This window comes from Vidua chalybeata, chromosome 2, assembly GCF_026979565.1.
Source record: "Vidua chalybeata isolate OUT-0048 chromosome 2, bVidCha1 merged haplotype, whole genome shotgun sequence".
Taxonomy (NCBI): domain Eukaryota; kingdom Metazoa; phylum Chordata; class Aves; order Passeriformes; family Viduidae; genus Vidua; species Vidua chalybeata.
Genome location: NC_071531.1, coordinates 32399 through 60279, shown reverse-complemented (window position 1 = coordinate 60279; position 27881 = coordinate 32399). Strand labels below are relative to the sequence as shown.

General features: G+C 45.5%; 1 protein-coding gene and 1 long non-coding RNA gene across 7 annotated transcripts; one reads left to right on the top strand and one right to left on the bottom strand.

Annotated features, from left to right (window-relative positions):
- Nucleotides 1–2414: 2414 nt before the first annotated feature.
- Nucleotides 2415–7075, bottom strand: LOC128783459 (uncharacterized). 2 transcript variants are annotated; one of them, XR_008429170.1, is made up of 2 exons: nucleotides 6827–7075; nucleotides 2415–3127 (listed from the first exon to the last, which is right to left on the bottom strand). It is a non-coding gene; the product is annotated as an uncharacterized LOC128783459 (long non-coding RNA). The 2 variants fall into 2 exon arrangements; XR_008429171.1 differs by having other exon boundaries at nucleotides 6921–7075.
- Nucleotides 7076–7134: 59 nt separating this feature from the next.
- LCMT2 (leucine carboxyl methyltransferase 2) lies at nucleotides 7135–27249 on the top strand. Of its 5 annotated transcripts, none has more exons than XM_053934168.1 (14): nucleotides 7135–7184; nucleotides 7508–7632; nucleotides 9364–9445; nucleotides 9767–9947; nucleotides 12066–12252; nucleotides 12645–12834; nucleotides 13237–13344; nucleotides 15323–15413; nucleotides 17582–17830; nucleotides 19885–20115; nucleotides 21142–21239; nucleotides 22822–23009; nucleotides 23210–23345; nucleotides 25315–27249. In XM_053934168.1, the coding sequence occupies exons 1-14, from the start codon at nucleotides 7161–7163 to the stop codon at nucleotides 25480–25482; spliced, it is 2058 nt and encodes a 685-aa protein (XP_053790143.1). In that variant the 5' UTR covers nucleotides 7135–7160; the 3' UTR covers nucleotides 25483–27249. The 5 variants fall into 5 exon arrangements, 4 of the variants coding, with proteins under 4 accessions (XP_053790143.1, XP_053790144.1, XP_053790145.1 ...); XR_008429169.1 differs by having other exon boundaries at nucleotides 7138–7632; nucleotides 25315–25577; nucleotides 27158–27246; XM_053934169.1 differs by having other exon boundaries at nucleotides 7138–7632; nucleotides 12066–12222.
- Nucleotides 27250–27881: the final 632 nt, after the last annotated feature.

The following is a 27881-nucleotide window of genomic DNA, read 5'->3' as shown; positions in this document are numbered from 1 at the left end:
GGACTCAGGATGTAGACAGGGACACCATGAAGGTGCCAGAGACAGATCCATTTCTTACAAAGTGCATTTCAGAAACACCAGGAAAAAGCAAGGTGATATTAAAATCAGCAAAACGATCAGTTGAATAGGCAGAAAAGGTGGAAGGAAATATGAATCAAATTAAGGGGGACAGAAGGAAGCAGCAGCTTTTGCAAATGGATGCAGAATTTAAATTTATACTTACCATGTGAAAACAAAAACATGGCAGAGAAAGGAACTAGCAAAGGCAATGGGAACCACTAACAGATGAGGGTAACAAGATGGAAAAATAGCATCAGCAAGATGGGAGGAATAAAAAAAGTAAGAATGGTATATAAACAAGAACCCTCCCTCAAAACATTTGAAAAATACTAACCAGACAATTTTCATGGTATGACCTCAGGGTGCACGACTGTACCAGAGAAAAAATGCCCAATTGCAGGGGAAGGCACAAAAATTGAGACTAAATAGAATTTCAAGAATGGATTCCTAAGGGTTTGTTAAATTATGGGAGAGGGCAGAGAAAGTACTAGAAATTATAACTACGTATTAACAGTCCATAAAGCTACAAATTTATGAAAAATGTATAAAAAGCAAAAATCTTTAGGCATCACTCCAGCAAGGACTCTTTCTCACAGGACAAGAACGTGCTCCATTGCTGCAGTCCCCCTCCATGTGACAGACTGGATCAGGACTGTTTATCAAGCCCTGCAGCTGCCAGCGAACTGTCTGCTCTGCACCGGTGGCAGAAAATTAAAACCTTCCTTGATGCTGCTTTCTCCTCTCAGAATAGAAAGTGCCTTCCTCCCCATTATGAAACCCATTCCCAGCCCAGAACAAAGACTGGAAGTTTCTGGCAACTGCAGATCTCACCACAAGAAAGCAGGGGCCAGCACAATTTATACTGTTTCCTCCCTTGCCATCCATGTGTGGGGCCCCAAAGTGATGACACTATGGCTCAGATGCTGTAAGGCCAAACTCCTAGACCAGAGACTCCCTGGAGACTGGGTAGATGTCTGTGTCAGGTTAGGAGATCCTGGAAGCAGCAGTAACAGCAGGATGAAACTGTGAGATGTTGCAGAACTGGGAGCCAGAACACTGGAGAAGGACTCTGTTCTAGTCCTGTCCATCTAAGCCTCCTGGGAATAAATGGGTATGTGTGATTCTGGTTTAAACATCATGTGGATGGGGAATTCTAACTTGGGGAAAGCAGTACTATGTCTGCTGACAAACATTACAATATTGGTGATCTTTGAAACATCAGGAAGTTGGTAAGAAATAATGTAATTGCCAGCAGAGTAGATGCATCATGTGGCTGGGAGCTTGACAAAATCTGCTCACAGTCCAAATACAGATTGGATTTCATTTTCTGAAAGTCTTGTTGTAGATCCATACTAGTCAATTTTACAACCATTTTACAACTGAAGAGCCCTCAACCTCTGAATACAGGGGAGACCTCAAATCACAACTCCTTTCAATGTCTAACCAAGAGGGGTTTGAAATGCTGATCCCAGAACACTGACATTCTGCCAGTAATCATTTTTAATGAAATAAACGTAAGTAATGCCAATCCTTCTTGCAGTTGAACTAGATGAATATTGGTCTCTTTCAACTGTTCTATTCTACTTTTCATATATGCTTCAAAACACCTTTTGGTCTAGCTGTCTCATTAAAGTGGGACCTCTGCTTTGTCGGTCACCTAATGCAATCACTAATTCCTTTAATTCCTGCTTTCCAAGACACAGACACCAATCTGTACCCATGAAGTGTTCTGTGGCACTCTCCTGGAAACAGCCCTACTGCTGACAATCATCTATTGGAAAAGCAGCAACAGAGTTTAAGTGAGAAGTTGATTAATCACTGATCAGCATTTAATCAGCTCTTCATGTACTACTGACAAATGTCTCACAGACATCACTTTTCTCCAATGTGACAAAAAATCCTTTTTTTTCCTTCATGCTTTTCCCCTTGGAGGTATGAAATTTGGTCTTATCCCCATTTTACAGATAGGGAATTGAGACAGAGGCGAGGAGGAAACAATGGAAGAGCCAGATTTTTGAAAGCTTTCAAGTCACCAAAGAAACTGTGAAACAGTCAGTGTGTAACTTGTGCATTTGGAGAGAAGAACAAGGCAGGGTCGTTACCTCTTAAATACAAATGAAGCTCTGAGAGGCTTGAATCTGCTGATCAAAGCAGCTGCAGGAACAGCACCCCAAACACCAGGTCCCTAAACACAGGCATAAAGGTTACTTTTGGAACTTCAGCTTCCCTCAGTGGAAGTTAAAGGCTTCTGTCTTTGAAAATGTCCACGCTGTGCAATAACTCAAACTGCAGTTCGGCCTGTACAGATGATGCCTAGAGAGGTAGACCTAGAACAGAGGCTGACTCTTTGACTCTTCAAAGGAATAAAGTAGGCATTTATTAAAAGGACTTTAAAGGATGCACCTTGGGCAATACAAGAGCCTGGCTGTGGCTACACCCAAGATGGACTCAGAGTCACAAGTTTTCACACTTTTATAGGTTTTGGTCCATTTCCATATTGGGGTTAATTGTCCAGTTACAGCTCCAAGTTATGAGGTCCCATCCTCCCAGTTTGCTCTCCTCAATTTCCTGCTGCTTACACCTTTTGGAGCTGAAGCTGCAGAGGCGTCCTTGGTTTTGGGGCTGGAAAAGGATTATTTTGTGTGACTGAACTGCGAGGAGAACTTGCTGACAATTGATATGAAGTTCAGTGTTATACACTAAGGCAGTACAGAATCTGGAAAATATGAAATCTAAAACTTAAGGCATCACAGAGAGAAAAAGTAAATTGATCCAGTGTTTCAAGGTCTCTGAACAGCACAGACATACCTGCAACACAGCAGCACATGGAGTGTCAGTTTACCATGAGTACCATGCTAATGGTACAATCCATGTTTATTCACAAAACGCAGAGAATCACTGAATGTAAATGCAACTGATATGTTTGGTAATGTATCCTTAAAATAGGGAAAGCAGCAGGTAGCACAGGAGCTCTGTCGTAGCTGAGCAGATGAAGAGTGCTCCCACTGAGCAAAAGGAAGGCAGGTGGAGCTCGGCATCCCTTGATGTGGAGCTTGAGAGTGTCCTCCTGCAAAAAGACATAATTTTCAAAACTCTAGTAATTTTTCCAAAATTGCTGATTCCAGCAGTGCCTAAAGTCAAGCTCTTGTCCTTCAACATGAACTGGATAACACAATTTTACGAAGTTCTAAATTACTAACGCATAGATTTTAAAGACCACAATATTGCATAAGATTAAAAAGGGAAGCACAATATCCTGGGATAGCAATGTATCTCCACTGGTGGTATTCCAAACAGGCATAAATTACATTTCTTGGAAATGTACATTGGCTGTAGAGTTAATGGCAGTCATCATTCCCCCTGATAATGTGTGGCCAACCCTTCCATTATTCTGTCCAGGGCTGATACTGTAGAATTGAACAATTTCACAAGACATGTAATTTTCATCCTATAAATATTAGCACACTGGTACTTCCCCCGGATCTTCTGGTCAAAGTTCTCTGTAAAACACGAACAACAGAAAAACAAAAACTCCATCTTCAGCATTCTTGTTTGCCACATCTCCTCAAGTGCTGATTCACAAATCTACGTCATTATACCACCAGTGCAAAACCTATCCCTCCAGGCTAGCATTCCAGCACATCCATATCTCACTTCCTCCTCCTCTACTGCAGTCTCCACAAGGCAATAAAACAAACCACTCTTGAAAGTCCTCACAACTGTTTCCTGCACTTCCTAACTTCTGTGACAAGACAGAGGATGATTGTTTCTTCCCTCCACTTCTGACATCACTGCCATTATATCTAAGGATATCTTCTAAAATTCCTTTCTATCACTCATTTTGATGGAGACAAGATTCCAGTGAACATCAAAGAATGAGAAAAATCACAGTTTTTTCCTGGACAGTGATGGCTTTTTTTTGGAGATGTTTACATTCTTAACAATGACCAGGAAGCAAGTCTCCTGTGACCAAGTTCCTGTGATTGCTTTCAGTGATCAAGGCCAGGTGGATGGGGTTTTAAGCAACTGGGTCTAATGACAGATGTCCTTGTCCACCCCGTGTCAGAGGGATGGACTAGATGATTCTTAAAAGTCTCCTCCAACCTAAATTATTCTGTGATTCTGTGACTGTATCTTATTTTATTACTCACAGCCTTTTTGATGACACAGATGTACTTTGTGCAGTGTTTATACTGTACACTCACAACTTCCATGTGCATAACTCACAAGTTGTGTTGCTTAGCTCTGTATTTTACTGCCCTTAGCTAGACAAGGTCTTGCCCCATCACTGAGGCCTCTCTGTGACATTACATTACAATAAAATGATTGAGATCCGAGGCTCAAACCATATGTTCTCCCAGATCAAAATCTTACCACATTGTCCTGGACTGTCAGATGAATCCAGCCCCCTACTCTTGCAGTAATGGGGAACAACAGGACAATATCCATAATGCTACAACCAAGTATTTTAGGTAGCAATGCTTCGATAGCACAGCCCTCCTGCTTAGGAAAATACAGATCTGTAACTGTTTCCCAGGTGCAAGCCCATACAGACACTATGCTGATAATCAACTGATAACCTTCAGCTTGCACCTGAGTGGTTGAGAAAGCAGAACAGGAAAGGGAAAATAGAGGATCAGAAGTACACATCTCGAGTTGGTGAGTCAGCCTGTAGAGAGACTCGGACTTCCTTGGTTCACCTGGAATTGAAGTGCCTTCACCCTATGGGTACAGAGTGCCCATCTGTGGGGACAATACCACCCATTCTCCCCTGTCCTTGAGCAGTGCTGGCATGTCCCTGCCAGGCTGGGCAGCCTGGCTGTGACTCTCTGGAGTCTCCCTGCTCCTCCTTTGGTGTTCTCTAACGTCAGCTCTGAGGTCAGGTGTGCAGGGCCCTCTCCAAACACAAGGGACTATAGATAGCTGCTGCAGCAGATGCTTTTCATTGTGCACCTCCCCTTCTGCACTCAGTGCGGGTGGGAGCATCATGGGGCCCCCGTGCTGCCCTGCTACATGTTTTCTGTTATTTGGGGTGAGCTGCGCATTCCTCACATGATTTGAATGTCATGCAGAGCCCTGGGGGGATCCTTCGAGGAGTGGGACACACAACAAGAAGTCTGGAGGAGATTTTTACCTATGACAGCAATCAGGCCACAAAACACCTTTCCAAACTATGAAGGACATAGAAACAAAAGGAGGCCCATCTTCTTTCAAATGAGAGCCTGATAAAGTTGTGAGTGATTACAGGATTTTGTATCTGTGAGAGCTAAGGATCAGACACTCACAGACCCAAGAAGGGCTGCACACTGCCTTCTCATCCTTTAACATGGAAATCTGACCCACACGCCCTTCCTGGAGTGCAAATGTGGTACCTTGTGTGTGGTACCAAAGGAAAGTAATCTCCCAGACTGCTCCGCCCCCATCCCCAAAACAATTTGGGTCTGTGTTAAACCCAAGATGCCCAGTTCATGTTTCAGTGTTAGCTCAGTTTCCACAGAATATTGTTATGGATATAGAAACACAGGACTGAAAGGACTTCTGGGATGGCTGGAGGCACTGACCTCAGTGGCCGTTCCCCAACTTGCTGCCATGCAATTTATTCCATCACAAATTTCAGGCTGCCAGTGTAATTGGAAATCCTGCAGGTTCTGAAGGACTAGCAGGAGAGGCTAGCATTCCCTGTAAGTTTTAACCCATAACTAAAGCAAAATATAATTTCCAGATCCATAGCTCTCCTATGACAAGATCAACAAAATCATGAACAGTTAGGAAAAGGGAACTTGAACGAAAGGGATGCCTTCATACCTGCAGGAACAGAACACGCATCTAGAATACAAACAGAAATATAGGAGATCCCGTAAGGTTCTGCATCCTGTGCTGTAACTGTGGCCACTGTGCTGGCTACCTCAGAATCTACCAGGAATCACCTGGAAAGCAACACTAATAAAATACATGTCAGAGAAACTATTCCATGTGGTCGTTGGTTAAATCTAGCACTGCGCTGAGGACTGAGCCTTATGATCCCAGTAATAAATATACATACTGACCACTCACTTTAAAAGTGACACTTTGAGACTGTAATTTATTTAAAGCAAAATACACTAATTTGTGGGTTGCAAAATGTGTAGAGACACTGAATAGAACAACGGCTGAATAGACTGAATAAAGTACTACTACCACTACCAACAGACTACCACCGCTCTCTGTAACTCCCAGTAAAAATCCCGAAGAGCAACACTCACCACGGCCTCTGCCCGCCTGTCCTCAGCACACCTGCCTGGGAACGCAGCTGGGTCCCCAACACAGCCGTGCAGCCACCAGTGCCACCCCGCCCCGAGCGCAGCTCAGGGGCAGAGCCCGGGCCAAACCGCCAAGGGTGCCCCTGCACCGAGCCCTGCGCCCCTGCAGCCCGCTCACCGCGCCGGGGCCGCCCGGTGTCCGGGGCGCTCCGTGCCCGGTGCCCTGTGAGCTCCGTGCCCGGTGCATTCCGTGCCCGGTGCCCGGTGAGCTCCGTGCCCGGTGCATTCCATGCCCGGTGCGCGGGGCGTTCCGTACCCGGTGCCCGGTGCCCAGTGCGTTCCGTGCCCGGTGAGCTCCGTGCCCGGTGCGTTTCACGCCCGGTGCGTTCCGTGCCCTGTGAGCTCCGTGCCCGATGCATTCCGTGCCCGGTGCCCGGTGAGCTCCGTGCCCGGTGCATTCCGTGCCCGGTGCCCGGTGCATTCCGTGCCCGGTGCATTCCATGCCCGGTGCGCGGGGCGTTCCGTACCCGGTGCCCGGTGCCCAGTGAGTTCCGTGCCCGGTGCGTTTCACGCCCGGTGCGTTCCGTGCCCGGTGAGCTCCGTGCCCGGTGCGTTCCATACCCGGTGCGTTCCGTGCCCGGTGAGCTCCGTGCCCGGTGCGTTCCATACCCGGTGCCCGCTGCCCGGTGAGTTCCGTGCCCGGTGCGTTCCGTCTCTCTCCCGACGAGCGGCGCCGCCCGAGGCCCCCGCACCGGTGGGAGGCACCGGCAGTGCCGGGGCGGCCTCGCGAGGGGGCGCGCGATCCGCGCTCTCTGCGTCCGGCGCTGCGCTCCTGCTTCCGGTCGGCGCGGTGTGCGCAGGATGGGCCGCGGGCGTCCTGGCGCAGTGAGTGACCCCGGGCCGCGATTGACCCCGGGCTATGAGCGTCCCCCGAGCTGCGAGTGACCCCGGGCCGTCAGCATCCCCCGGGCTGCGAGTGGCCGCGGGGGCCCGCTGCCGCGGAGGGCGGCCCGGGGAGCCTCGGCCCGGCTGCTTCGGAGAGCGAGGGCAAGCGGAGGCTGGACGGAGGGGGATTCGACGGCGGCGGGCACTGCCGTCTCCTCTCCTCTTGGGGCTGCCCGGCCCCGCCATCCCGCGCCGGGGGCCCGTGTGTTTCTCGGGTGGCGATGCTGGTCAGGAGCGGCAGCGCCGTGTCATTGTCCCGGCAGGTCCAGGACACCGGCGGCAGCAGCGCCGTCAGCAAGTGCTCGGCGGCAGCGCGGGGCTACATCCAGGACCGGTTCCTGCGGCTTCTGGCGGGGCGGCGGCGGCGGCGAGCGCCCCTTATCCACCGGTGAGGAGCGAGTGCTTGGCAGCAGCTTCACCTGCTCCGGCTGCTGAAGCCCGGTGCCCGCGGGGCGTGGGAGGGGATCTCGGCCTCTTGGACTGCGGAGAGCCAGGAGTGACAGCACAGGGGGGAATGGCTTTGAGTTGAAAGAGAGTAGGTTTAGGTTATGTATTAGTAGGGAGATCTTCCCTGTGAGGGTGGCGGGGCCCTGGCTCCCCAGTTGCCCAGAGCAGCTGGGGCTGCCCCTGGATCCCTGGCAGTGCCCAAGGCCAGGTTGGACACTGGGGCTGGGAGCAGCCTGGCACAGTGGGAGGTGTCCCTGCCATGGCAGGGGTGGAACGAGAGCAGCTTAAGGTGCCTTCCACCACAAACCCTCATGCTTGGAGCTGTCACTTGGGCAAGGCACAGCTTCTCAAACACATTTTAAGTAAAGTAAACAGAGTGGCAGAGTGGCAACGTGCAGTGCCCTGCCTCACAGTAGTGTAACCTTGTTAGACTGTTAGTATGTTACATGGCTTCTGGACCAATACTGAATGGTTTGTCCTGAGTAAAATATGCGACCAGACTGGTTCCTAACTACAGTGTTCAATGCTGCTGAAAACTGTAATATTAGAAAATATACTAATAATGTAATTACATCAATAGTTTTCTCATTAACTCCCCAGAATTGTTACCATTTCTGTAAGGTATTTGGTGGCTCTGGGAAGCAATATCTTTTGAGTCAGTGGTGTCTGACCAGGAGAACTTCTCTAGAGCTTTGTAAGACACAAGAGTGTTTTAATGTGTGTTTGCAGAGGGCTCTAGTCTGATGACATTGTGGAATTTACATAATTTCAGGAGAATAGTTTAATGCAATCCAAAAGACTGTGAATTGCCAAAGGAGCTTCATTCAGGGGAAAATCAAACAGTGGTGTTCAAGCAGAGCACTAGAAGCTTGCAGGCCTATGAAGATGTGTGTGGCTCATCAGGAAACCTGCAGTGACTTGTCACACAACATTGGCATGCCAAGCTGAATTCACAGGAAGAGTTCTGTATTGCATTTATCAACAATTTTGGGACATCTTAGACTGTGTGGTCTCTGTGAGGTGTGAAGATGATAACATGCTTGTTAAAGGGTTGAAAAGAGCTGGAATATAACCAGGTGGATCTAGGATGAAACTAACTAAAAGAGAATGCCAAGAAACAAGAGGCATCAGTCCATGTCAGACTAGGGAAATGGTAAATGCTTTCCAGGAGTTAGTCTGACTTAGTTCCATTTATTCAAAAACCAGAGAACAGGATTCCTCTCCTGACTTTGCTTTTCCTCCCTTTTTTGTTCCCTTCTCACTACATTAGCACACACATTCATTTTGTTGTTATGGCATATAGTTTGGGGCAGGAGCTCAGGTATCGGCCATCTGCATTGCCAGGGAGCATCATCAGTGTGTGGATTCGTACATTTTCATTCAGCAAATATTTACTTATGCAAAACAGAACAGGTCCAGCTGGGATAGCTGCACATTTTCTCTGGGTTATCTGTTGTCTTGATGGTTAATACACACACTGATTGCAGGAGATCTGTGTTTATTAGCGAGCTCTAGAGATGACTATCATCTCCCAGTGCAGGTCTGTAAACAGGGAATTGTTGGGTAGAAGCTTAGAGGAAAAAAAAAATCTTTATTGTTTTTAAATTGAAGTTGCCAGTGCTGGAGAAATCACGTTCCTGGACAGTGATTATCAATGATTTTTTTCCTACAGGGGTTATTACATCCGTGCCCGTGCTGTAGATCACTGTGTTCAGGACTTCCTGCTGAAGACACAAAGCCTACCCAGGACACAGGTACATTTTCTCTGGGACTTCTGGCATCTCTCACTAAATGTTTGTAAAGTCTTTCTGGCATCTGGGCAGTGACTCATTAGTGCATCTGTTGGGATCCTTTCCCAGCAGGGCACAGAAATCTGACTGGCAGTACTGTGGCTGTCCATGTGTCACTTTGGCAGAAGTATTTGGGGGAGGACAATATCCACACAAATTTCTTCTGCATCTTGCAGGAGGTTGCCTGATTTTGTCACTCTACAGATGATACTTAATGCTTTTCACACCTAGATGCTCAAGATACTGCTAGATTGTGTATAACTTTTTCTGATACTTTCTCTGCAGATCCTATCTTTAGGTGCTGGCTTTGATTCCTTATACTTCCGTTTGAAGGATATGGGTCTTCTGCATCACACTGTGGTATATGAGGTAGATTTCCCAAATGTGGCATGCCAAAAAGCTACTCTGATCAAAGGAATTAAAGAGTTGTCAGCACTGGTGGGAGACACTGGAGGGGAAGGATTAGGTATGGCATTTATGGAAGATTTTTTTTGTACAAAGTGTTTAGAAGGAATAAACACAGCTTCAGCCTTCAAAAAAGCAAGAGATTATATTAGGGGAACTATGAAATCATAGATGAAAAGGATATTCATTTGATGAAAAATGTTGAAACAAACAATTTGCAAGCATTGGGAGATAGCAAGAAGCCAGGATGGATTTGTCAGGAGCTGATTATATCAAACCAAGGTCAGTTTTTTTCTGTTGCAATTTCTGAAAGGGTGTGTCCAGCTTGGAGCATACTGGTCCAAAACCAGTGGCAAACTGTAGCGTGTCCAGTGGGAGGTTATGAGGATGATGAAGTGATGGAGCAGGTGTTGTAGGAGGGGAGGCTGAGAGAATTGGTTTTGTTCAGCCATGTGGGGAGGAGTTTGGAAGGGAGGTGAGTCTTACAGCACTCTTCAGCTTTCCTATTGGGAGAGGTTAGAAAAGACAGAGCTACACTTTTCTTGGAGGCATAAAGCAAATAGTCAAGGGATAGTTAAAGTGGCAAAAAAAAGGAAATTCCAGTGACGTATAATGAAAATGTTGGTGGGGAGATTGTGCCACATGAGTAGTTAAAAATGGGAACAGATTGCTTAAAAAGGCAATGGAATCTCCAGCATTGGGGACCAAAACCACTACAGAGACAGAACTTGACTGGACAAAGCTTTGAGCAACACGACACAAATAATTGCCTTGAGGAAGCATTTGGGCAAGATGACTTTTAAATGTCCCTTTACCCTAAATTATACAATGATTTATGGGCTTGATGGGTAAGAGAGAAGATTTGACTCTTAAGTGTCTTGACTGTAATAAAACATTAGTTGTTGTGTCTCCTGACTTTTTTTTTGCCCTCCAAGGCAGGAGAAAATGAGCCTTGTGAAACTACTGCAGAATTTTATGTCAGCTGAGTGCTGAGGGGCAAAAGGAGGAATGTAAAGCATGTGGATCACTAGAGTTTCTCCTGCATCTGTTTTCCTCCAGCATTTCCAGTAATGCTCTAGATGATGTGCTATAGAAGATGAAATGTCACAAACCTGCAGGAAACATGGGGACTTGCAATAAGATGAGTGAGTGTAGGAGTTTGACAAAGTACACGAATGGTCTGGCAAACATGGAATGAAATGCAGTAGGGACATATGTAAGCCACTGTATTTAGATGGCCTTGATCAATTTAAATGCAGATGGAAGACAGCTATAGCGTGTGAGTTCCTGACTCCCAGGTCTTAGTGAGTAGCTCTTCCACGAGCTCGTTCATTTTCTTCCTGAATCCATTCACATTTTTAATATTGGCAGGGAACTCTGTCCATACCAAGAATCTTCAGGAACTTAAAGGAAGGTCTCAGATAGGTTAACTGTCCTCAGGACAGATAGAGTTGTTGGGCTGCAGAGACAACGTAGATGATTTCTAAAGGTACTTTACAGTTTGGTTTTTTAATGATGTGGTGTTGACTGAAAAAGTCAAAAATAGGCCATAACTTATGATATTCTGATGGGATACAGAAGTATGATAATGCTTGCAGATCATAAACTGGAGCTTAGTTCTGAGGATGGTGATCTGCGAGTCAGGTCCTGGTGTTTGCTGAGAGCCAGCATATGCAGTTTCAGGGCTATTATACAGAAATGAAATCTGTTTAACAAACAAACCAATAAAGCCTAGAAAACGTGAGAATGGTTTTCTGATTGTGAGGGGAACCATTGAAAATCTATCAAAGCAATGATGCTTTCTTAGCCTAAAGTGAAAGGTGTATGAATGAGAGCCCTTTAGATTTGATTTTGAATTACAGTGGTTAAAAAAAATCTCTTAAAGTAAATATAATAAAGTTTTGTTGTTATAGTAAGTGTAATAATTCTATGAGAAATCTGTAGGTGAAATTTGCATTAGGAATACAGGAGTTTTAGACCTGCAGTTAATGGATCACATGGCACTATCCCTTCATGGGTCGTGTAGTGATGGGAATTTTCTTGTACATGTTCCAGAGAAATATAGTTGATGGACATAGCCTTGTGAGTGATTGCCTGTGGGTTTGATTCTCATGTTTGTCTCTTTGGTCGCAGTATTGCAGCAGCACCATAGTGAGGTTGCATCATTTTTGTTTCCCAGGAGCCATTACCTTTTCTGGAGATGATTATAAATTACTGGGAGTGGATTTATCAGAGCTGTCTGAGCTGGAGAGAACCCTGGAGGAAGCAGGACTGAACAATGAAATCCCCACCCTCTTCATCGCAGAGGTGGTGCTCACCTACATGGAGAACACCAGGTCAGCTGGGTTCTCCTCTCTTGCCCAGAGGTGAAGAGAAAACAACAAGCTTCTTTCTGAGTGCATCATCTTGGGCTCAGAGACCTGGTCTCTTGAAACTAAAACCTTGGGAATTCTGTGGCATCCCAAATAGCTCCCTACATCGTAACTGTGATGGTGTAATTGATGTCCACATGATACCCTAAAAGGAAGGAAAAAAAAGAAAAATCTCAAATGAACAGTTTTGAGGTTTTTGTTCTTCTCATCCCCTGAGTTGTCTGTGCAGGTGGGGAGGAGATGTTCAGCACAGCACTCTCATTAGTGTATTGCCACTTGTCAGGATGCCTTAATAGCAGCTTTATGGTGTTGCAGAAGGATACACCGCATCTGTTGTATGATGCGTGGGCCCTCAATTTGATTTCTTATGCACAATCTTCCAACAGGTCAGATGCCTTGATTCAGTGGGCAGCAGAGCATTTCCCTCGGGCGTGCTTCCTGCTGTATGAGCAGGTGCACCCAGAGGACCCCTTTGGACGCGTCATGCAGCAGCATTTCAGGCAGCTGAACACTGCACTGCACTCACTGGCACAGTACCCTGACTGCAAGGCTCAGCAGAGGCGCTTCCTGGGGAAGGTGAGCACCTGCAGCCCTAGGGTGTGCACGAGGCATGATTTATCTGAGGATGATCAGAGCACTGAGTGCTTGCTCAGTTATGGCTGAAGCAAACAGGGCTGAGGCTGAGCTACTGCCTTCTCTGGTAGCATGACTCGTCATTAGAAGGTGCTTCCAACTGGCTTGCAGCCTGCTGCCTCATATGGGAGTAACAGGTTCCTCTGAGACTATTGATGTAATAAGTTAAATTTTTAAGAACTTTACACATGAAAGACCTATTTTCACCAGTTTTTGGGAAGCTCTTGCTTTAGCTAAACACTCTAAGTGGCTCGTGCAGGTGTTTAATTTAGGGTCTTTGTTTTCCTGTGGGAAGTGAGTTTCTGTCCTTCCAGGGGTGATAACTTCAAGGGATTTGTCTTTTAGGGCTGGACTGAGTGCAGTGTCATGGATATGAATGAGTTTTTCACCTGTTGTATTCCAGAAGATGAGCAGCAAAGAGTGCAGACTCTGGAACCTTTTGATGAGTATGAGGTAACCCTCCATTATTCTGGCGATCAGGGACCTGGCTTTGATATCATAAGGTATTTGTAAATTCTTACGGTTGTAATTCTGTATAGAGCTGCTGAGGCACAGGTGTTCATGCAGGCAGAAAGGATCTTGGATCAGCTTCGTTAACACAGAGGCCATGGGGAGCTCCTGGTGAAGCAGCATGGGAAGAAGGCTGTCTTTGATCTTAGAAAAGCTGCATGTTCCTTCCTTCCTGTGAGCAGTCTCTCAAGGAGACAGTCTTGTCATAGCAAACTACCTGGTAGTATAAAAGAAGTTATACATGCTAAAAGTTGGCATGGATTCAAGGGACAATTACTTTAATGAAAGAGAAATCCATTAAGGATTACTGAATACCTAAATATGCAGCTGATGTGCTGTTCCTGACTGTAGTTGGTTGAGAGCATTCTTGGGGAAAGCAGATGCACTTTTCCTGCTTTCCTCCATTTCCATGGACTACTTTATTGTTTGTCATTGTTGGATACAGGTTACTAATTTCAGATATTTTTTGGTCTGACTTTGTACAGCCATTCCTGCATTAATTGAAATTCAACAATGACTCTGTTCTTTGTTAATTTTGATATTAACTGCTGGCAAAGTTTCTGACTCTTTGAAGTATAGAAGCGAAGATAAGTGCAAGATAGTGAGTAACTTTGAGCTAAATATCCTGTGGAATACTTACTAGAAGTTTCCCTTTTGATTTTATGGTTTTCTGTTTATAATTCTAGAAATCTAATAACTGTAGTATGAAAACAGTTGAATGTGCTTGAATCTACTTTGCCAGCATGCTGGGATCTGCTCTGCTATATGAATGCAAAACTGATGACTGAAAGTGGTGGCAGATTTGCTAAGTGGTTTAGAAATATCTACTGGAATTGTAGGTCAAGGTCACTGCTCATACAGTGGGAAGGTAAAGACTTAGTATTGTTTTCCTTACAAAGGAGGTTAATGTGCATGAATCTGAGCTGGAAACGTGTACAGAGGAGTAAACGATGTGACAACAGAGAGCTCTACAATTAGCCTTTGAGAGAAAGATTAAGTAAGATCCAAGGTCTTATTGTAAACAAGCTTGGTCAAATTAGATAAAAAATGTAAAATAGACACGCAGTGTGGAGGGAGACTATTTTTAGAATAATTTTCTTAGGGATTAATAGTGGATTCTTCCATTTTCAGTATTTACATTAATTTCTGGATGTCACTTTTCAAAAGATGCTTTTTACTTCTAATATGGATTGGGACAATTAAGCTGATACAATGAGTTCTTGTGCCTTTTAAATTCATGTTTATGCTTGCTAGTCACATAGTTGGCTGAATGTATCCCACCCCATGGGAATGAACACACTCAATTCCCTAATGTCCATAAACGCCACAGTGAATTCTCATTGCTACTGGCTTCCTGTACATTCCTTTTGCCTCTGCTTCTGCCTCAGAATGTTTCTAAGGCCAGACTGAAAATGATGTATTACAGTCCAGCACAGAGCATGTTGCACCTTTTTAACATTTGTGATTTCTTCGGAATCACTTATAGTCCATTTACTTTAAGAAACTTTAATCCCTCTGGTATAAAGACCTCACTCTTTTTTATGATCAGAACTTAGAGGCATAAGGGGAAGCTGATTCCCAAAAGAAAAACTTTTCCGTGGAACACATAGTTAAGCTATGGGATGTATGTTGGGCATGTTAAAAGTTATGCACGTTCAAAGAGCAGCTGGGTAGATTTATGGATGAAAAATCCTTCAAGGATTGTTCAATACAGAGACACAGCTTCTTGCTTAGAAGATCCCTGGACTGTAAATTTTTGAAAGTTGGAGTGAGAGAGGTATTTACCCACCAGTTCTTTCTCCGATGCAGCTTTACCCCTCTGATTCTGACCAAGATTTTGAAGGGGATTATTTTTTATTTGGTTCTTCCTTTATTGGTTTGTTTGTTTGTTTATTTGGTTTTTACTTCGGGCTTGCTACAGGAATGGCATCTGAAATGTTCTCATTACTTTGTGTTGGCTGCATCAAAGGGGATGGAACCTTCCTGGACTCCGTTGTCACCCAGTGTAACAGGTACACACCTGTTTTATCTCATCTAGGCGTCTCTGAGAGGTTTTAGGAGACATTGAAATCCTGGAAGGGGCAGATGGGATGCTGCTGTCTGGTAGCTTTCTCCGCTCCTCCACAATAGTTCTGCTGTCCAAACCAAGGCCAGGGCTGTGGCCTAATGCTACTGGTTCTGATCACTCCTGTTCTTTCAGCTTATTGAACCTCTCAGTCTGATCAGCTTGTCATTTGTTCATACATGAGCCCCTCCAGTGCATGGCTGCAATGCCAGCCTACCCTGCTCCTTGTCCTGTTTTCGGGATTTCCCTTTCGAATTTATTCCTGGTCGCCTCCATGTACGGCTCTCTGAACTGTTCTCTTCTTTCAGCTCCCAGAAGATTGTTCTGTTTTCTTTACTGCCTTGTCCAGCAGACCACTCAGGAGCCTGACATGAAGCTGTGCTTTGCTTCCTTATCCCTTGTGGGTGCAATTGTACCTGCCGTATTTCTGTTTCTGAAATGCTTTTAAATCTTTATGTCACTTTTTTTAGATGGGAGAGAAGTGGTACAGCTGGGGAAAAGCCAAGACCAAGATTGTGTTTCCAAGATAAAAAGGATTTGGTGGCCATAGCAGTCCAAGAAATTCCTGTTTTTGATTGATTGCTTCCTTTTTCAGGGTAGAAAGCAGAAGGTTATTTTTAACCTGTTTTATATCACTAGTGTTCACAGTATAGCACCACAAGTAGTTGTAGCTTCAAGAGAAAGTTGAAATCTGTGTTCTAGGGAGTAAGAAAAGCAGCTGAAAAAGGATAGGGCAGGATGGCATTCCTGAGGCCAACAAGGCCACTGAATCCATGTGTTGTGTCTCAATTAGATTTGAAGATGTTGGGAAATAGACGCTAAATGAATGTGGGTGAGATTTAATGTACTGTGTGATTGTCACTGGTCCTTAAGTTAAATCCTTGAAGGCTCCTAAACGCATAGTATCTATCCTTAAATTAAGAAAAAAAAAAATCTAACATTTGCTTAACGGACTTTATTACAGTGAAGATATTTGATTTGTTAGAGACAGGATTAGGGTCTTTCTGCTGCTGTCTCTGTTATATTCAAAAACTGATAGCAAAAGCCTTCAAAGTCCCGTAAATTGTCCATGCTTAGATATATTTTACTGGGAATGAAAAAGATATGTCTCTAATATCAATAAATGTCCCCAGTTATCCTCTCAGATAGACTTGGGCCCCAGTTCAAGAGAGTGCAAGTACTACATTTGCCAAAGAGATAGTGGTAAGTATATTTTGTGACATGGAAAAACTCCTCCATCTTTAAAACATCAGTCTGTAAAAAGACATTTAAGCCCAAGGAGATGGAATTTCTTACTTCATCAAATGATTAAGTAGGGTCTTGTACAAAGCAACAATCAGTATAGGCAATTTTTCTGATTATGCCATACAAAAAATGGACTGCGAGCTGCTCCTCCTCCACTTCATCATCTCTTACAACACAAGAATAAAGACCTTGATTAAAACAAAGAAGACACAGATTCCAAACCAATTAAAAGAAAACAATGTGTAGGTGAGCCAGAGTCCTGTGCTGAGAGTTTGCTTCGTGCTAAGGGATATAATACTTAGAGAGAAGGTACTTAGGTAACTGGAAATACTCTCCTATAGTAGGACCACTAGAATTAATACATTACTTCTCATGCTTCAGAATGTTATTTCAGTGCTTCTTGAAGGTAGGATCAAAATCTGGCAAGAAACTTTGAAATCAGCTTCCAGGTGTTTGACCTTTTTCTGCTGTTCTTTGCTGTTCATGTAGCCAAACATTGCCTTAATCAGACATGTCTTCCTTTTGAAGGTACTGCAGTGATTCATATCTTGCTGCTGCAGCAGTTTAGGACACTGCACTTGCTTGGCCAATCTTACGTCCATCCCACGAAAGCAGTCTCAGAATTGCAGGAGCTGAGTGAGCAGAGTAGAAGTTACAGTTGGTACAGCAGTAGTTTTAACCATTACGTCCTGATTTCTAGGGCATGTCAGATTATCTGTGTGCACTGTCAACTTACTTCTCAATTTTTTCTTCTTGAAATGATGAATGATCATTTTGAAAAGGTGACATGCTTAATCTCTTACTTTATCTCAAGATGTAGTCCTTGGTTTGTATTTGTGCCTAAGTTCTTTGGTTCTCTTTGGCTTCCAGTTCCTGGTCCTGTTGGGATGGCAGGGAGTGTCTCTGCAGCAGTGTGTGCAAGGCTCTCAGGAATTCCTGGCCTGAGACGTTACGGTCACCACTCTGTTCTTATAAAGCCCAACGTGATTCTCACCATGGGAGGCTTTGGGGAGGAGGATGGACAACACTGCCGCGTGAGAAATTTCCACGTGCTGAGTAAGCATGCAGGCCACTGGGAAGCTGTCTGTGTGGCACAGAATATTCCTGATAAAAGATGGGGTGAGTTCCCATACCGATGGCAATGCAAGGGAGATACCTTTGTGCTAAAAGTGAAAGAAAGTCTAGTGAAAAAGTGCTGTCATGGCACAGTGATGCTTGCAGTCACAGACACCTGATGGGTCTGGTTGCTAAATGCCCCATCCTGCCCTTTGGTCACCACAACCCCATGCAGCGCCCCAGGCTGAGGGGCACAATGACTGGAAAGCTGGAAAAGGACCTGGGGGTTCTGTTTGACAGTGGTTGAACATGAGCCCAGGTGGGCAAGAAGTCAAATGGCCCCTGGCTGGTACCAGCCTAGTGTGGCCACAGGCCCAGAGCAGTGATTGTCTCTCTCTGCTGGGCACTGCAGAGATACTTTGAGTGCCATGTCCAGTGCTGGGCCTCTAACAGAAAGAGAGACATTGAGGAGCTGGAGTCATAGAACCATAGAAGGGTTGGGGTGGAAGGGACTTTAAAGATCATCTAGCTCCAACCGTATGCCATGGGCAGGGACACATTCCAGTAGACCAGGTTAATCAGAGTCCCATCCAGCATGGTGTGGAACACTTCCAGACAAATGGCAGCCAATTCTCTGGACAACCTGTGCCAGGGCCTCCACACTTTCACAGAGAAGAATTTGTTCCCAATATCCCGTCTAACCCTGCGCTCTGGCAGTTGGAAGCTGTTCTCCCTTGTCCTGTTACTGCAGGCCCTTTTCCAAAGTCCCTCTCCAGCTCTCTTGGAGTCCCTTTAAGCACTGGAAGGGTTGCTAAGGTCTGTCTGGAGCCTTCACTTCTCCAGGCTGAACAGCCCAGACTCTCTCAGCCTGGCTTCAGAACAGAGGAGCTTCAACCCTATGATCAAGCTAGTGGACTCTGAATTTTTCCAACAGCTACATGTCTTAATTGTTCTGGGGGCATCAGACCTGGATGCAGAACTCCAGGTGGGGTCTCAGAAAAGCAGCATGAAATAGGGCGTGAGAATCATCTCCCTCAACCCGCTGGCCACACATCGTTCAATGCAGCCTGGGACATGGTTGACATTCTGTGCTGTGAGCACATACTGCCAAGTCATACTGAACATTATGTCCACAAACACCCCCAAGTCCTTCTCCCCAGAGCTGCTTTTGATGCATTCTCTGACCAGTCTGTATTTGTGCTGGGATTGCCCCAGCCCAGGTGCAGGACCTTGCCCTTGGTCCTGCTGAACCCCATGAGGCTGGCACAGTCCCACCTCTCCTGTGCAGTTCCCTCTGTATTGCCACTCCCTTTCCCTCCAGCGCATAACTGCACCACACACCTTCTTGTCACTGGCAAATGTGCTGGGTGCCCTCGGTCCCGCTGTCCATGTCACCAACAAAGATGTTAAATAGTGCTGGTCCCTATGGAGACCTGCAGAACAGCACTCATCACTGGTCTCCACATGGACACTGAGCCAGTGACTGTGGCTCTTGGAGAGAGATCATCCAGCCAATTCCTAATCCACTGAATGGTCCATCTGTCAAATCCAGGTCTCTACAGTTTAGACACTGGGTGCTGGGCGGGACAGTGTCAAGTGCTTTGTATAAGTCCAGGTAGATAACATCTGTTGATCTTCCCTCATCCACCACTGCTGTAAGCTCATTGTAGTAGTGCCCAAGAGAACTGGGTGGGGCAGGAGCTCAGACTGAAGAGGAGGCTCAGGAGGAAGCTGCTCATTCTTTACCACTACCTGAAAGGAGGGTGTAACCAGGTGGAGGTTGGCCTTTTCTCCCAGGAGACAAGGGACAGGACAAGAGGAAATGGCTTCAAGCTGTGCCAGGGGAGGTTTAGGTTGGATATTGAGAAAAATGTCTTTAAGAAAAGGGTCATCCATGCCTGGCACAGGCTACCCAGGGTGGTGGTGAAGTCCACATCCCTGGAAGGATTTAAAAGCCATGTGAAAGTGGCTCTTGGGGACGTGGTTTAGTTTCTTCCTTGAGAGTGCTGGAGGAATGGTTGGACTTGATAATCTTTAAGGGTCTTTTCCAACTTAAATGATTATAAATTTCATGGAAAAATCACCTGTGTGAAGCATGATGTTTTGTATCTCCACAGGTGAGAGGTTGTACCATACTGTGTCTTGTCTCTCGGACACTCTGGCTCTGGTGGTAGGAGGACGAACATCTCCATTGAGTACAGGCTTGGGAATGTTGTGGCTGAAGTTCCCCAAAACCTGTGATGCTTCAGGCCCAGATGACGTTGCAGTGGAGCTTGTAAGCCTGCAGCCTGCTGCTGAAGCAGCAGCTTTGCGTTGGAGACACAGCACAACTGAAATTACATTCAAAGGTAAAAAGCCTGGAAAGAGTAGAAATGGCTGTAGGTATGCAGGATCTTGCACTTGACCTTGTTGAACTTTATGAAGTTCATATTGACCATTCCTCAACCCTGGCAGTAGTAAAGAAATTAGGAGGCTTTGAGATCTCTTCTTGGCACTTGAAATATGGTATTTTTTTATTTTGTTATCTACACAATCCCCAGTGGCAAGTAGGGTTGAAATCTACTGTAATCCATTCTGGCAGACTGATTCTTTGAGATCATTTATGGCTGAAGTTAGTCATGCTTGATCACGGCAGAAATAAAAGTTTTGCTCTCTCTGATGAATATCTTTTGGGAAACAGGATCCCTAGCTCTTTATCCCAAAGTCCTTCAGAAGAGATGTTACTTTTCTAGTAGCAATTGACAAACACTCAGTAGTTGTGAACAGCTCTAGAATCAGGTCCTGCAATAGCAAGTTGAAGGTTGGTCTATTAAAAGATCCTGGTTGTAAGGGGCAAAAACTTAAGCAGTGGCATTGAGGAGCTGAAAGCTGTCCTTTCCTAATGTGTCCCATTCCTGCAGTTGGCAGGGAACTCTCCAAGGGGAGCAGAGGGGAATTGTTAAGCAGTTGTTAGTCTAGTCTGGAGCACACTTTTCCATTTGTGGAGCAGTGTTTAATTAACACTGTAGCATTCAGCCTTCCAGTCAGAATTTTATATCAAAAAAGCAAATGCTAAATGGGAAAATAAAATTTTATTAATAATACATTGGGTTTTGTCTTTGTCAGATTGTATTGTTTCATCTTACTTTTGCCTTGATATTGCTTTGTAGATGAAGAAAGTGACCAGCACTGGTGTTATCAGTGTCATGGACTGTTAACAGTCCATTCTGAATCAGTGAAAGGACAGGGCATAGTGCAGTAAATGCATGTCCTTGACATCTACCCAAAGTATCATTGCACCCTTTTTGTCAGCTTCCCTTCTATGCATCAGAAATTTTTGCTGTTGTGGCATACCAGATTCTAAGTTGTTACCTCCTGGCTGCCTGTTTCCCTAGGTGAGCAGTACCTGTTTGTGTATGGTGGCCGCTCTGCTCTGGAGCCTGTGCTCGGGGATTGGCATTTCCTGCACGCTCCAGAACTCTCCTACACTGCGGTAAGAATACACTCCGTGGTGATTAAAGCTGACTTCTGAACATCCAGCTTTTTAGTCAAATACAATCTCTACAGAACAGTGGAGGTTGGAAGGGACATCTAGAGGTCATCTAGTCCAGCACTCTTGCTTAAAACCGGTCTAACTAGAGCAGGTTGCTCAGTATATTGTCCAGGAAGGATTATCTCCATAGATGGAGACTCCACAATCTCTTTGGGCAACCTATGCCACTGCTTGACCACCCTGATAGAACAATATGAGGGAGTTTTATGTGTCTTATTTTTTTCTATGTCAGCTTGTGCCCATGGCCTCCTGCCCTTTTGCTGGATGCTACTGAGAACATATTGTCTCTGTCTTCTTTCACCTCTCCCATCATGGACTTATCTAGCTGTGAGCAGGACATTTTTGTGGAAGGATACTGTTAGAGACTGTATAAAAAGCTTTGCTACAATCAAAACCACCTCCACAACATCTGCTGATTTGCCTCAGTCAACTAGATTGTTGAATGTGTCATAAAAGGAAATTGAGTGGAAGAGGACTTACTCCCTTGTTTATGTACTGGCCTCCATACTATGTAACTCTAAATACTATAACTCTTTGAGCCCAACCTTGTGCACAGCACAATTGTAGGGTGAGAGATGCAAAATTGCAAGAGGTCACAAGCTAAGCATGAGTAAGCAACATCCCACTGTTGTGGGAGGCCTACAGTGTGTCTTCAGATATGTAACAGGAATGTTATCTGGTAGACACATGAATTGCTTCTTTTATTTTCTACAGCGTTCTTAATCTCAGCAGAACTCCTGTAAAATACCCAAAACTGACAGCTGAAAATGGGGTGGACAGGGTGTAAAACAGCTGTATAGAAGTATGCAGCAAGAGTGACTAGGCCAGATACCTCACAGTGGAAGGTTTTGAAGGTCTTCTAGCTATTGAATCTGGAGAAGATTCAAGATATAAATAAATATCTAAAATACTGCTGCAGAGAAGAAAAAAAAATCTTCTCCATTTTAACTTTGAGTAGTACAGGGAATCAGATGGACACTAAGGAAAGCTATTGATCATGAAGCTAGCTGAGTCTGCAATAGACTGTCTAAAGAGGTGAGAAATTCCAAATTTTTCTACATCACTTATTTGCTGTGATATTCCTTTAATGCCTGGTTTTTTCCTTTAGTGCTTGCACTAAAGGTTTTCTTTCTGGATTTTAGTCCTGCAGTTGAGCCTTTTAACTCGCTCTGTGGTTTGAGCAACTGATCACCTGCTTTGCTGGTCACTGCATTAGTCCATGTGTTTCTAAGCAAACTTGTAGTTCCCAGGTGAATATCTTGAGCAGAAAGCAGACTGCAAGAATGCAGATAAAGTTACCTCTAATAAATGTATGAAAATAAAGCCTCTAAAGACTGATTATATTAAATGTACTGAGGGCCAGAGACAGTGTAAATGGAAGCACAGAGCAGTTCCTAGAGAAATATGTGGAGAAGGTTGGGTGTCAAAAAACTCAACCACACAGGAAAAGACATATAAAAGCCTGGACATTAAGCAGACACTTAGCTTGGCTAACTTCAGCCTTGGAGTTGTGTTTTTTCAGATTGCTGTTGAGGGTCCAGTCCCAGAAAGCCGCCACTCTCACAGTGCCTGCAGCTGGGAAGGAGGTGTGCTGATTGCAGGAGGTCTGGGAGCAGCTGAGCAGCCCTTGGGTTCAGTTTTCCTGCTGAGGGAGCTTGAACATGGCTTTCAGTGGCAGACAATAGAGACACACCCTCCTCTTGTCCCAAGGTAAGCAGAAGGCATTCATAGCATCATAAAATAGTTTGATTTGAAAGGGACCTCTTAAAGGCCAAGTAGTGCAACCTCCCTGCAATGAGATAGGGGCATCTTCAACTAGAAGGTTGCTCAGAGCATTCAGCAGAGAATCTTCAGCCTGTCTCTACTAGCCTCCCTTGCTAATGGAGTTCAATCTCATTTTGAACTCACAGGTATTCACATACTGCACATGTGCATGAAGGAAAGCTTCTGCTCGTTGGTGGAGTGTGGTTTCATGCACCCTCTGTGCCAGGTGTCACTGTCATCGACTTAATGACTGGTCTCTGTTTGAACTATGGGATTAATGTGGTAAGTACTGAAATTTTTCTTTCAGGGTAAGCAGTGTCCTGTGAAGGAACGTGGTAACTTTATGGAGAGGTAAGGTCTAATTCCAAAGTGCTGTTACCCAGCACAGAGAACATACAGGGTTAAGAGAGGGAGAGATGGAATATGCAGAAGACTGGAACATGGAGCTGCTCTTTTTCAGACAAGGGGCAGCAGAACTGAAATGGGCACAAGCATTGTCCCTTTAGGATGTCTGTGGAGGAAGGGAACAGATAAACCAGAGGCTAAGTTAGTGTTTATGAAGGTCTGTAGTATAATTTCATTGAGAACTTCTTGGTGGAAACTGCAGTGTGCTCTAGCTGCTGCCTGAAATATGAGAAAAAAAAAAAAAAAAAACAACAACAGCACAGAAATACTGGAAACTCCACTGGAACATAAAAGCTTCCTTTAAGGATGATTGGACCCTGAACAGATTGCTCAGAGAGGTTGTCATATTTCCATTATTGAAGATATTTGAAACCTGACTGGGCAAGCTACTGAAAAGCCTGCTTGAGTTGAGCCTGCTTTGAACAGGGTGGCTGGACTGGATGATGCTTGGAGGACCCTTCCAACTTTAACTATTTGGTGACTTTCTTCTATGAATCACTGAAGAGCAGTCATACAGGTGGTGTCACACAGCAGGATTTTGGCATACTCTGGCCAAAACTTGGTCTACATCTCTGAATAGCCCTCATCTCAGATAATACTGCCTTGAGTAAAAGAAATACATAGATCTGTTGGATGAAATCCATAGAAGGGCCACAAAGATCAGCAGAGAGCTGGAGTTGATCTGTGAGGATGCACTGAAAGAGTTGGGGTTGTTCAGCCTTGAGAGAGAGAGAGGGCTGTGGGGGGACCTTAGAGCCCCTTCCAGTACTTAAAGGGGGGCTTGTAAGAAAGATGGGGACAGACTTTTTAGCAGGGCCTGTAGTGATAGGACAAGGGGAGGTGGTTTTCATCTAAAGGACAGTAGCTTCAAACTAGGTATATGGATGAAATTTTTTATGAAGAGTATGGTGAGGCACTGATGAAGGCTGCCCAGAAAAGCCTTGGCTGCCCATCCCTGGAAGAGTTTGAGGCCAGGTTAGATTGGGCTTGGAACAACCTGGTTTAGTGGAAGCTGTCCCTGCCCAGTGCAGGGGGGTGGAGCGAGGTGGCATTTTTTAAGGTCCTTCTGTCCCAAACCATTCTGTGATTCTATAAGAACATTTCTTTTGCTTGACAAGTTTTTATTTATCTTTTATGTAAAGAAACAACTTTCTTTTGATAACTGTACATATGGAACCTGTTGTTGGTGAAACTGGCATTTGTGACGAGTCAGTTTTTTATAGTGAACAGCATGTGTGCATCCAGTTGACCTTGCAGCATTTTGTTGAGTGTAAGCATGAAATGTGCTTAACTGTAGCTTAGTTTTCAATTATTGTCTGTAGCAGAAGTTATAAGTGGCCTCATATCCTTTAGATAAAATAGACTGCCCTTGTTGGACAGCAATGAGGATAGGTACAGTGATAGTAAAGTTGTATCAAAAAGAATGTAACTTTTTTGATTACACTGAATAAGTGGATGCAGATGGATTGGTGTCTTCCTTTGCTTATGAGCTGTTTGCTTTGACTAAGGTAAAACTCTCTAGGCTTTTGAACCTGCCAGTTACATAGGTAAGCTCTGGAACTCCTTGCCACAGGCCATGAATGGCAAAAGATATACACTGAATCAAAAACTGGCTGGCTGCCTTCTTGGGAGGAAAAGCATTAAGATTCAGGGAGTATAAAGACATTTTCTCTCATTAAAAAATCACTGAACTGCAAGTTGGTGGGTGGGTGGGTGTCGTGGAGGAGTACACCTCAGGGGTTACTTGCTCCTATATTCTCTAGCTATCTGTTCTTACCCACATTCAGGGGTGGTACGGTGGACCACATGAAGTCCTGTATGTTCAAAATCTCCTTTCCTTTTTCAGGAGCACCTGGAGTGGCCATTAATGCTACATAATCATAGCAGTGTCTTTCTGCCAAATGAAAAGAAGCTGTTGGTTATTGGCGGTGGTGGAAACTGCTTCTCCTTTGGGACACACTTGAACCCAGAGCCTGTCTTGCTGAGCCTCAGCAGCATCCTGACCAGTCACTGAGTGGGACTAAGCAAGGCTGAACCCTCCTACTGCACTCTGGGGAGACATCTGTTCACTCTAGGTCCAAAAGTAGGGCAATATTTCCACAAGGCTTTGTATCCAGAATGCATTTGTGAAGGTGGGCTCAGGAGGGACTTAAGTAAGGGATTCACATCTCACTGGCTGTTGCATTTTTGCGGCTCTTTGTGTTGCTGTAAATAAGTACCTCAAAAGCAGCTGGCAGCAGTAGTCCTTAGAGGTGAAGAACAGTGTGGTTTGGGTTGGAAGGCACTGTAAAGATCATCCTGTTCTACCTCCCTGCCATGGGTAGGGAAATCTTCCACTAGACCAGGTTACTCCAAGCCCCATCCAACCTGGCCTTGGACACTTTCATGGATGGGACAGCAACAGTTTTTGGGGCAACCTGTGCCAGGGCCTCACTGGCCTCACCAGCCTCACAGGGAAGAATGTCGTCCCAACAGCCAATCTAAACCTGCTCTGTCTCATTTAGAAGCTGTTCTCTCTTGTCCAGTCACTCCAGGCCTTTGTAAATAGTCTCTCTCCATCCTTCTCAGCCCCCTTCAAGTGCTGCGAGGCCACAATTAGGTCACTTCAAAGCTTCTCCAGGCTGAACAATCCCAACTCTCTCAGCCTTTCCTCATAGCAAAGAGGTGCTCCATCCTTTTGATCATCTTGGGGTCTCCTCTGGTCTCTCTCCTGCAGCTCCACGTCTTTCCTGTGCTGGGACCCCAGAGCTGCACGCAGCACTGCACATGGGATCTTACCAGAGCAGGGCAGAAGTGAAGAATCCCTCCCTTCCCCTGCTGCTCACACTGTGGGATCAGCCCAGCACACAGGGCCAGGGCATGGCCAGCCTTTCATTCACCATCATCCCCAAGTTCTTGGGCAGGGCTGTCTCGATCTTTTCATCCCCAGCCTGGTTTGATACTGGGGGTTGTCCTGATCCACATGCAGCACCACCACTTGGTCTTGTTAAACCTCATGGGCTCCCACGAGCCCTCTTCTTGAGCTTGTCCAGGTCCCTCTGGATGGCATTTGGTCCTTCAGGATGTGGAGCTGCTAGAATGAGTCCAGAGGAGGCCACAGAGATGCTCAAAGGCTGGAGCCTGTCTGTTCTGGAGACAGTCTGAGAGAACTGGAGGTGTTCAGCCTTGGGAGGAGAAGGTTCCAGGGAGACCTTAGAGCCCCTGACTTCAAGAGAGGTGGAAATAGACTTTGGACAAGGGCCTGGAGTGCCAGGACAAAGGGGAATGGCTTCCCTCTGCCAGAGGGCAGGAATAGATGGGGTATTGGGAAGGAACTGTTCCCTGTGAGGGTGGTGAGGCCCTGCACAGGTTTCCTGGAGAAGCTGTGGCTGCCCTTTGTCTGGAAGTGTCCAAGACCAGGTTGGATGGGGCTTGGAGCAACTTGGTCCAGTGGAAGGTGTCTCTGCCCATGGCAAGGTGGTGGTACTTGATCTTTAAGGTCCCTTCCAAGCCAAACCAGTCTGTAATTCCATGATGAGTGTCTGACTGCACATCAGTTGTTGGGTGCAGAGAAATTGTTAATATTAACTTTGTTTTTCCTCTCTGTTTCTTTTCTCTCATCCAGTATTTTTGGAATTTGTTTCTATTTTTTTGAATTATCTCATTTTATGAGTTTCTTTCTCACTTTTTTTTCCTTACTGAATTGCCAGCTGAGGTTAAAGCACAAGACCCTTCCCCAGCTCCACTGCCCTTCTCTGGATACACTCCAGGAACCTCAATGTCTCTATTGTTGTGCCAGGCCCAAAACTGAACACAGGATTCGAAGTCCAACTTCACCAGTGCCCAGCACAGGGGCATGATCACTGACTGCCCTTGTGTTATGGAGGCTCATGAAACTGAGACAAATCGTCTATTCAAAAGAGATCTATTTTATGAAGCAGTTAACCTCCTCCTGCTCCCAGCAATTACAGATCCAACAACAAATGAAAACAGATACATGATGTGAAATGAAATTGTTACCACCTGACTGACTTAGAGAATCCTGAAGGTTTCAGCGGGGCAACGTGGAATGCATGGCCATTGTGCCCAAGGCAGCAAGGGCTCTCCATTGGACTCCTGTGGGCTCCTGGGTATCCAAAAGGGGGTTCTGACTGCCCCAGGATGACACACAGAGGGCTCTGGCTGCCCCATGCACTCACAAAGGGATTCCTGACTGCCCCACGCTGTCACAAAGAGGGTTCTGGCTGCCCCATGATGTCACACAGGGGGACTCTGCCAGACTGCCAGGCTATAAAAGGGGCCCCACAGGAGCAGACAGTGCTGGGCACAACAGTCTGGCAGTGTCTTGGCAGACAACAGCCTCAGCTTCTGCCACCCCACCAGGGTTGGATTTCCATCACTGGGACTCCGCAGGTCACGGGGGAACCTCTTCAC